We start from the raw sequence: 11,072 nt of genomic DNA, 5'->3' as shown, positions 1-11,072 counted from the left end.
TGCCATGTCGAAACACACTTTAGCAAAACTTCTTCACAATGAAAGTGATACATGGTCACTACCTTCGTAAGAAAACTCTCCACTAAGAATTTGCCATGTGGCTAGTACATTTGTAAGAAAGCTCTGTAGTAAAAGCTTGCCATGTGGTCACCATGTCTCTCCACCAAGCTTGGATTACAAAATTAATCACCTAAGATTAGCTTAAGCTAGGAGCAAATATTGTCCCACAACTTAAACAAGATTGTTCAAAAATCCTATACTACTTGGCCCTTAATACAAGGCCTAAAAGAAATTCTACACCACATGACCCTTAATACAAGGTCTAAATATTTCGAATCTACTAGAGATACTTCAAAATGGCCTAATAAAAAAGAGTTTTGCTTCATCTTTCATAGGTTCCTCTAACTCTTTTTGAATGTGCTTGACCATGACTACGGCTTATGCCATCATCTACTTGGCTTTCAAGGTGCTTGGAAACTTGTACAAAAGTGTTATGAGGAGCCACAAGATGAAGAAACATTATTATCTCCATATGAGATGAAGACTTTGTTGAAAATAAGAAAGAAGATGTTTACACACTAAATTTAACGTCCCTGGAAATAACTCCAAACAAATTTTGAATTTCTAACCTTTCTTTCACATCAAACACTTACTTCTTGAAGACTTGTGGCCGATTTAAATTTAATATCGAAAAAGATATGACCTATAAAAAACATAAGATGAGACGTTTATGGCTTCTCTTCTTGCTACTCGCCACAAATAAAGATATGTCGTAATAGAAGATAATATTGTCCCTGTATTTTCCTTAAATTAAGATAATAAACAAAAATACAACACAGTAATATCTACTTATTCCTTTCTTATTGTCACAAGCAGACAATGGAAAAAAAAAAACTCACCGTACTTATTAATAACTAGCGAACACACAGTTGCAACAACGCTTGTATATTTGTATTTTTTAATTTTTAAGAAATTTAAGATCAATAACAAATATATAATTTTTAAAATAATTGTTAAATATAAAATAAATAAAAAAATATGTAAAAAGAAAATTTAAATAATGATTTAAGACAAAAGAGAGGAATGATTAAAAGAAAAATAAGATATGTAAAAAGAAAAATGATTAAAAGTAAATTATTTATAAAATAATTAATTTTTAAAATAATTAAGGATAAAACGGGTATTATGAAATGTGGACACAAATATAGGAATCCCGTTGATTGTTATAGAAGATTATAGATAATAATAATAATAATAATATATAAGTATATATGTTTAAAAACAGAAAAAAGGCTTTCACGCACCAATCATCGTTTATAGTAAAAACTCAGAGTACTTGAACAAGTATGGAGCATAAAGTCAAGAAAAAACTGATGTAAAGCCTACATTTTAGAATAATTTACTGAACGCAGAAAGAATTGAAAAATTAATAAACCAAAAGCAACTAGGGAATGAAAATAGCAGTGGGAACTAGGGAAGGTTCAAAAAATAACAGTAGTCTGAACAACCTGAAATTGGAAATCTAAAGAAAATGAAACAAAAATAAGATAAAGAAAAATGAAAAATGCAGATGCACTCACAGTCTGATTTATTGTTAACTTAGTCCTTAAAATTAAATTTTAATGAGAAAATGGTCCAACAAAGCTTAGGAACATAGTTATCAGAATCTTATGACTCGTGTTACGTGATTAGTGTAACTGCATACTCTGTTTCTGCATACTCATGCTGTTGTTCTGTCTAAACGGTGGTTTTATCTCTTCTTTCAGTATAGAGTTTCTTCTGGTGTTATATAAAAATGTTCTCTTCTTTTTTCTCTTTTTCATGTCTTCTTCTTCTTCCGCTGCTTTACATCAAGAATCCCTTTTTACTCATTCTTCTTATCTTCCTCGTACTTTCAACACATCTATAATCTGAAACTTTATGATGATAATTACCTAATTTGGCAACAATAGGTTTTAGCAACGGAAGATGGGTCTGCTCCACCATTAGAATTCAAAAACCGAAGATGTAAACAAAAGGTTTGAAAGGAAATTTCTCATTATGCTTAGAGAAAAGAATCAACACTTTACTAGAGTAAGAGAGCTTGAATATAAAGGAATTCAAACAAGGTCCAAAAATACAATTACTAGAGTCAACCTACTTACATACCAACAAAGAGATGGATATTGAATCATCTCCTATGTCCCAGTCAATTTTAAAATCTTGAATCACCACTGCTCTGATTGCTACCTTTTCAATCTAATTCCATACAAACACTGTTCAATAATTAGTTGATAACAATGCACATCGTAAGACTTGTCATCCAAATTCAAAAGAGAATATCGATAACAAGACATTAAAAAGACAAAACGTTGATGCATGAAGAAAGTGGTGAACTCAAGACTGAATATTTGCATAAACAAGATCGTATTTGAAATGCTTCAAAGACAATGTGGAGAATTGGCACCTGATGACAATGAAGGCATATGAGAATTGGTGCTGTAGTAATTTTCAACTTTTGCTTCGTCTTTTTATGTTTACTTGTTCTCCGTCAACCCATATAGATTTAATGTGAGCAATCTTTTCCCAGTCTTCACCTTCTTCGTTCTTGCAGCGCTGTTTGAGCAATGGAGAGTCTTCAATTTTGAGTTCTGAAATGGATTTGGGCAGACCCTCCTCTGGCAAGGATAGGAGTATAGGACAATTACTAAGTTCCAATTTCTCAAGAGAGGAAAGATGACAGAGACCCTTGTAGTCTAGTTTCTTAAGATTTGGACAATCATATATGAGTAGCTGAGTAAGAGAGTGTGGGAGCAAACCTTCTCCTGGAAAACACTCCGCATCCACTTCACGAATATACAAGGATCATAGGGAAGGTTCAGTTCCCCATGCCCCCTTTAGTGATGCAACAAGTTTGGAGCAACTCCAGAGACTCATGCATTTTAGATTTGATGGCAAACTTCTGTCTGACAACTCTACTTCTGGACAGTTAGATATCAACATGTCATTAAGAGACGGAAGTAAAGCAGACATTCGTTTGGGCATTGATTTCAATTTCTCCAATCCCAAAATCTGAAATCTCTTTAGCTCAGGTGCAAATAGTCCTTCATTGGGAAATGATTCAAATTCATAGCATTTTTCAATTTTCAGAAACTTCAAATGAATATGAGGGTGCTCCTGCGATATCATTTGTAGGTTACGACACTCGCCCAACTCGAGCTTGCACAGTTTCGGGAACAAATCTAGAGGGAAGGTCGTGAGAGAGTCACAGCCATGAATGATACGCAATTCTAGAAGGAAATGGTAGGTTTGGTATATGGGAATAGTCATCCCAGGACAAAAAGTAATACTCAAGAATTTAAAAGGTGTATCAGATACCACTGACCTAATCACATCAACTGAAGATTGCTCCATCTTCACATCTTGAATTGAAGCCACAAGTTGTTGGCATTGTTCAATAGTTAGCTCCTTTAAATGAGAAATTTGCTCTGGCAAGTTCCCTCTCAGCTTGGGACAATTCTTCACCGTAAGACTTTGAAGATTCGAAAAAGCACCCGTCATGCATTGCCATTCTTCCCATTCCTTCATATCAGTAAAGCTCAATGTTTCCAAGGATGCAAATGCAGAAGAGCTATTTGCATAGAAATCAGCATCTATCCTTCCTATCAAATCAAGGCCGTCAATTGTCAAGTGCTTTAGAAACGTCAAAAGTCCAAGGGAAGGCAACCACAGACATTGTTTACAGCGCTTCAAGGTTAAGGACACCACATTCGATAGAGAATTATCAGATAACCAATGGGGAAATCGTGTGCCACTATAGCCATCCATTGACAACTCCTTCAAATGGCAAGAAGGTTGCAGATTTTCAAGTACTTCTCTTTCTTTCGTTAAATCCTCATTGTTTTGCATTAAATTCCATTCTAAATGTAGCCTCACGAGATGTGTTTTATTCTTGAAATCCACTGCCAATGCATCACCGGGATTTAGGATATTTTCAAGATTTTTAATTGACAGCTCTCCATGAAGATCAAGTTCTCGTAGTTCTTGAATACTGAAATCAAAACTATTCATCCATATTTGAAGATTGTTCAACTTTCCTAAAAGCAGTGGAGCCTTTGTTAAAGTAGTTTCCATAAGTTCAAGGCGGCACAAATCGGTGAGCTCATGCAAAGTCGAGGGCAACTCCTTCAAACAGGTACAATCGTTCAGCTTCAACACTTGCAAGTTACGCAGTGAACATATTGAGTCGGGAAGTCTCTCTATGTACGTATGTGAAAGGTCTAATATACGGAGATGTGTAAGATCGCCAATAGTGTCAGGCACCTCAAAACACAGATGCAATGATAAGACTCGTAATGACTTAAAGTTAGAGATAACCTCTTGTATTGACATATAACGGTGCCACCGACAAGATATAAATGTCCGTAACCCTTTAGCATCATGTAAATTCGTAGAATATTTAGAACCTCTTACAATTAAAAAGTGACGGGTTTTCTTTGATAGTGTTTCTACTCTATCAACACCTAATCTGTAGCACATTTCACCAGACATATATATTGCTAAATCATTGAGAAGGTCGTGCATGACAAAATATGTTTTGTTGTACCTAATTATTTGTTGAAAGAATGACCTTGATAACAGATCATTGAAGTACTGTTCACCTACTTCTTCTGGAGACTGACTTTGTTGAGAGTACTGTAGAAAATTTTGAGCCATCCACAAGAGAATTAAGCTCTCCTTATCAAACTCATAGTTTTTGGGGAACAATGCACAATAAACAAAACATCTCTTGAGATGGGAAGGAAGATGGTAATAGCTCAACAACAAAACGGGAAAGATTGTACTATCTTCTTCTATCGTTAAGTCCCATATGGAGCTTCTCAATACAGCTTCCCACTCTGAAACAGATGACTTTGACTGTAAAAGACATCCTACCATTTGAAGGGCTAGAGGCAATCCTGCGCACTTTCCAACTATCTTCTTGCCAATCTCTTTCAACTCAGAATTCAACTTAGAGTTTCCATCTTGGAATGCATGTTTACCAAAAGCTTGCCAACTGTGATCTTCATTTAATTGCTTTAGTTGGTGTATGTAATCTGACTGCAGGATAGAAGCAACTACGTTACCGCGTGTTGTGACAAGAATTTTACTTCCCATAGCTCCACACGTAAGAGGAGTTTGCAATGCTTTCCATTGGTTTGGGTCTACGATCCAAACATCATCCAGAACTAGAAGAAACTTTCTTCCTGACAACTTTTCTTTCAATTTTCCATGAACCATTTCTAAGTCTCCTGTATCATATTTTGATTTAGACAAAGCCTCGATAATTGCTTTGGACATTGTAAAAACATCAAATTCATCCGAAACGCAAACCCAAGCTTTTTCATCAAATTTAGCTTCCTTCGTCTTTGGGTCATTGTATACATGTTGAGCAAGTGTGGTCTTACCCACCCCGCCCATACCCACAATAGAAAGTATTGACAGTTTATTACCATTAGTGTCAGATGTCAGCCAACTAAAGATCACTTCTTTGTCCTCATCTCTGCCATACATAACATGATCTTCAGCCACCAAGGATGAGGATTCAACTTTTTTCTCCAACACTTCATTACCCAACCCAGATATATCACCACTAGAAATTTTGAAATCTTTAACAATCTGTTGGTTTGAGAGAGAATCTAGATCATCTAGGACTTCTCTCATCTTGGATTCAAAACTGCGTTCCTTGCTTTCACTGGTCTGGAAGCCAGATTTCAACTCACTTTTGGAGAGTTCGTAATCTATTTTCTCCAACAGATCCTCTGCATCATACAACACCCCTCTAGCCTCATCAAGCCATTTTTTAACCAATGAATTACTTAACTGTTTTTGTTCTGCATCATCTATCACAGCATTGATGTTCATCAGCTTCCTCTTTAATTTCTTCAGTAGCTTCTCATGGAAATCTCTCCCACGAAAGTAGCCCAGAATTTGAACAGAATTCAGCTTCTCAAATAGCCTCTGAACATTAACAAAAGCAAGATTAACCAATTGCCCTGACATGATTGGGAGGGAATTGGCCGAATCAAAGAGAAGAAAAGACTGAAAATTTGAGTGAAGGTAGAGAAAGTTAAGCTGATATCTATTTTCTTCGCAACGACTTTACTTCAATAGTTGTTGTTGACCCGTCTTGACCACACAGGTAACGTGCATAAAATAATATTTTATTATAATATTATAATTTATTAAAAAAAGTAAGTGTTAAGTACGAGTTATTTGTGAACATATAAAAGTTTTTTTTTTTCTATTAAATTAGAGAACTAAAAAAAAAAATAAACTCAGACCAAATTAATTAAACAACCCAAACATAACTAATTTTTTTTAGAAAGCTTAAGCATATTATAAAAATAATAAATCAATGATAGAATTTCAAATTTTATATAAAACGTAAGAACTTTAAAATTTTTATAATGTATCGTTTTGGCGTTGTTTTCTCTAATCATGAAAGTGAAATTTAAACCTTTAGACGGTAGTTGATTGATTATATTTTGTAGGTAATGTAAGTTAAGATTAAATGCAATTTTCTTACAATAAGCTGTTCCGTTTATTGAGAGCTTCCTTCTTGCTATGATTTTCCATTGTACAAGACATTACTTCATTATTTCTATGAGTTTTCTATGAGAAACCAAACATACGAAAAAAAGAAATCATCTTTATTTTGTCTTTAAAAGACACCTCAGAAAGTAAAGAAAGTAAAAAATATTTAAGTTGTGCTTTATCTCGACTCTTAAACGATGAGAAACTTATTGCATAAACAGAAACAATAAATATAAATAACAACACACAAGAGGAATATAAATAAAAGCATACAAGAATTGTATTGTAACACCGAATGATACTAACATACTTTGTAAAATATTCGTAAATTTCAAAATCTTTTATTTATTCAAATAACTCAAAAATAAGATTCAAATATTCAGAATTAAATTAAAGTGTACATTATTTATTAATAACTTTTGACTAAAACAAGTAATTTAGGAAACAAGTTATTTCCCTCGAGCAAACCTAAAGTTCTTCACTATTATCAATCCAAATCCACATCTGCAGTAACATTTGTTCCTAATTATCGTCATACATATATGATCATCGCAATAAAAAATATACAAATAAGGATAAACTAACATGAATGTTAAGCATCATATATAATCAATAATATTCATCAATAATTATATAACAAATCATCCAAATCTTTCATAGCTCGTATCTCACAACACCCTTCAATTTCCTTAATGATCAAACATTCACAAATCATGTTGTCACACAATAGTTCAAACATATCATCAACTTCCTCTGAAAAACCAAAAAGAGCATCACCAAGTGTTTCTAGGATTGTCATGGTTGGAAAGGAAGTAAACAGATTGAGGAGAAGATTGTTAGGATGAAACGCTTACCACCAGGCCAAAAGTTCTAGCCATTAGTTGGGACATAACTCTTTTCACTTAAGAGTGTAACAGTCCAAACACTATGATTCAATAGCTCTAGCCATCAATAATAATATAACAAATCACCCAAATCTTTCATAGCTCGTGTCTCACAACACCCTTCAATTTCCTTAATTATCAAACATTCACAAATAATGTTGTCACACATAAGTTCAAACATATCATCAACTTCCTCTAAAAAACCAAAAGAGCACCACCAAGTGTTTCTAGGATTGGCATGGTCAGAAAGGAAGTAAACAGATCGAGGAGAAGATTGTTAGGATCGAACACTTACCAATAAGCCAAAAGCTCTAGCCATTAGTCGGGACACAATTCTTTTTACTTAAGAACGTAACAGTTCAAACACTACGATTCAATTATGGACCGACCCATTTAACCTCCATCACCAGACAATTGATACATACCACCTACAACAAAGATAGGATTGTGAGAATTGAAAGTGAAGCTTAGTTACCCAAATAAAGGATTAAAAAAATATAATGAGTGAGTATGTTGTTCGAGAAGACTTTACTTCAACGAAGAAGATGGACAGGAAGCCGTAGCTGTTGATTATTTCCGACAGCACAAGGTGGGTTTGATAAACTTTGTAGCATATATCAACTTTGCTTTACTTGCTTTCTTTTACATCAACAAAATTTCCACCAACTTTAGTGGATTTGTCTATTTCGGTGGCTTGGCTTGCTTTATGAACAAAAGACATCCAACGCACTTACATCTTGCATGATTATTAAATCGGCCCATTTCCCTTTTTTTTTTCTTTTAGAATAAGTGGTTTGCTTATTAGGAATGATTTGAAGTTCAACAACAGCGATATTGTTAAATACTCTATTACTGCTTCAATTGCCATGACAGGAAGACGCCGGCCTCAAATTCTTAATCTTTATATCTCCAAACATGGAATTGTATAGATAAGTGTAACATGCCCACGATTATTTCAATTTTGAAACTGAATAATTGAAAAACTTGACTTCTATATTTTTGTCAATTTTTTAATTTTTTTTTGAATTTTCCTATATTTCTTTTTGACCCTAAATAGGATCCTTTTTGTCAAATTTCTTTTTAACATAGACCAGAGGAATCAGAAAATCCTAGCCATCTTAAAAGCATATGTAAGGGTTGGAAAACCACTTAATAATTACTCTTGAATGACAATTAAACTTAATATTAATTAATTTTCGTTTTCTAAATTAATTCACTTAATTTGGGACTGAAAAATGCATGTGGGTAATAGTTTTGAGTGGGCAAACAGAAGAAATACAACTAAGCTTTGAGAAAAAGGTTTGAGTGCACTAGAAAAGAGTAAGTTGAGAGCTAGGCAGAATTTTGGAGTGAAAAGCAAGGACTAGGGCTAATTTGGGACAAAGAACTCTAGAATTCTTCAAGTTGAGTAAGGAATTCAGGTTAGGGGAGATGGACTATGTGAATTTAATTTCGTATTTCTATTTTTGTATATTGCATGTATGTCAGGCGACAGTTGAGTGGGTTGTAGCACTGGGAACGCGTAGTGCCTGGCGGTGAGGTTCGTCCCACTAGGCGATATCTACAGAAACATGAACTTCTGAGGTGCGTTGCGTCTGACGGCAAGAGGCTTCCGCCAGGCGGTCTTTAACTCATTTTCGCCTTGCAGTGCTTAGGTAGCGCCAAGCGATAACACGGGGACAGAGGTTTGTTTTCTTTGGATGGTGCGTGGTCTACACGTTTTTTGATGACACTATAAGTATGAACTTTGTTGCAGCATTCCTTGAGTTGTGGCTCGTAATGACATTCCTTGAGTTGTGACTCGGAATGGAGGGTGAACACGTGGCGATCTTAGGTTGTGGCATGGTGAATTGGTACCGGTGTGAGTGTGCGAGTTATGACTCGTATGGATGGTCTCCACTTGATTGGGCAATCACGGGTTGTAGCCATTGATGTTGCTAATCTTGTGTCAAGAGTACGAATTATGGTTTGTATAGGGAACTCCACCTGGCGTTGTGGATGGTGGTTCGTAACATGATAGACACGCACAAGTATCTACGAGTTGTGTCTTGTAGATGGTGGAACCACGAGTTGTGGCTTGTGGTAGTAAATGACATCTTAGGGTTATCAACTAAGGATGTAGAACGTGGATGAGCATGATGGTGGCTATGTTTTTTGGATTGGAGAATTGTGGTTCTCAGACAAGTACGTGTGTGCATCATTTTATCTTGGTTATAACATTCTTATACTGTTAGCTCACTCTATTTGTTTATTATTGGCGATGATCGTGTAATTTGTTATACAGAAGCAGATGATGTTGCAAGTAATGTTGGTGAAGCATAACGTCGAAGCGGGGCAGCATAGGAGTTTGATTATTATATTTTGTAGCTACCTTTTTTGTAAACATATTTTATTATCAATTTCGAATATGTAAACTTAGAGTTGATTTTGAAGTTTGGATTTTAGCGCTTATAATAAAGTTTGAACTTTCCCGCGTTTTGGGAAAGACATTATAATAAATGTAATTTTGATTTTCTATATTATTGGTTTTATTTAAAATTAGTAATAATCTACCAAGACGTTATAGTCACAAAAAGATAAACCAGACTCCCAACAGTAGTTCTATATAAAGTATAACCAATGAAAGGAATATCATCCGATGGAGAATAAGGTACACTTGTCTCAAGAGGAATATCAACAATCTTGTTGTCAATAAGTTGAGCACGCTCAAATATGTCAGCAATATATTTGGACTGAGACAGAAGATAACCTTTGGAAGAAGAAGCAACCTCAACACCTAAAAGGTAAAGCAATACCAAATCTTTCATAGCAAAACGATGGGATAATGTAATTTTTAAAAATGCAATTCCATCAAAATCATCACCAGAAATAATCATGTCATTAGTATATAAGGATAGAAAAATATGTCTTGCATTGGTTTTCTTAACAAATAATGCAGAATCATGATTACTAGCAACAAAACCAAGAGAGACAATTGAAAAAAACTTTTAAAACAAAGCATGAGGTGTTGTTTAAGACCATATATATATATATATATATATATATATATATATATATATATATATATATATATATATAGGGCTTTTTGAAGTTTGCAAACTTCACCATATTTGTGAAAGACACCTGGTTGTGGAATCATGTAGACTTCCTCATGTAAATGGATGTGTGTGTGCTTGTTAGGAATAGTCCAAGTGTAAGTCAAAAGTTCCACATTGGATAAAATAGACAAAGTTAAGCATTATATAAGAATAAAGACCGATAACATCATTGTCTTAAGTTTTTGGGGTAAAAGTGGTGTCAAATGCCTTATATGTGTAAGACTAAGGTCATATATATATATATATATATATATATATATATATATATATATATATATATATATATCAATGGTATCAAAATCGATGGTTCAGATGAGAGGAAATATACCATATGAGAAAAAAAAAAGACTCACCCTTGAGGGTTTTGGGATAAAAGTGGTGTTAAATGCCTTATATGTGTAAGACTAAACAAAAAAAAATCTTTTCAAAACATGTTATTTTCATTAGTTCAACATATATATCTAGAACCATAATCTCTCAATGACTATAATCATAATCCATATGTGAAAAATATATAACCCGATAGGGCTTGATC

The 11,072-nt window shown here is 34.2% G+C and overlaps 1 protein-coding gene and 1 long non-coding RNA gene across 2 annotated transcripts; one reads left to right on the top strand and one right to left on the bottom strand.

Annotated features, from left to right (window-relative positions):
* Positions 1 to 1,815: 1,815 nt before the first annotated feature.
* LOC114169580 (putative disease resistance RPP13-like protein 1) lies at positions 1,816 to 8,383 on the bottom strand. The gene is made up of 4 exons (XM_028054806.1): positions 7,972 to 8,383; positions 7,735 to 7,867; positions 2,447 to 5,979; positions 1,816 to 2,238 (listed from the first exon to the last, which is right to left on the bottom strand). The coding sequence occupies exons 2-3, from the start codon at positions 7,756 to 7,758 to the stop codon at positions 2,845 to 2,847; spliced, it is 3,159 nt and encodes a 1,052-aa protein (XP_027910607.1). The 5' UTR covers positions 7,759 to 7,867; positions 7,972 to 8,383; the 3' UTR covers positions 1,816 to 2,238; positions 2,447 to 2,844.
* LOC114169581 lies at positions 7,951 to 9,919 on the top strand. The gene is made up of 3 exons (XR_003600966.1): positions 7,951 to 8,028; positions 8,928 to 9,623; positions 9,724 to 9,919. It is a non-coding gene; the product is annotated as an uncharacterized LOC114169581 (long non-coding RNA).
* Positions 9,920 to 11,072: the final 1,153 nt, after the last annotated feature.

Source organism: Vigna unguiculata, chromosome 11 (assembly GCF_004118075.2).
Source record: "Vigna unguiculata cultivar IT97K-499-35 chromosome 11, ASM411807v1, whole genome shotgun sequence".
NCBI lineage: Eukaryota > Viridiplantae > Streptophyta > Magnoliopsida > Fabales > Fabaceae > Vigna > Vigna unguiculata.
Note: the sequence above shows the minus strand (reverse complement) of the source record. Positions and strands in the feature narration are given on the sequence as shown.

Excerpts from the sequence above, each read along its gene's own strand:
- LOC114169580 (XM_028054806.1), bottom strand. The coding sequence starts at position 7,758 with ATGGCTAGAGCTTTTGGCTTATTG. Across the intron at positions 5,980-7,734 it reads CTAGAGCTTTTGGCTTATTG|AGGCTATTTGAGAAGCTGAA; the intron begins GTAAGTGTTCGA and ends GTTAATGTTCAG.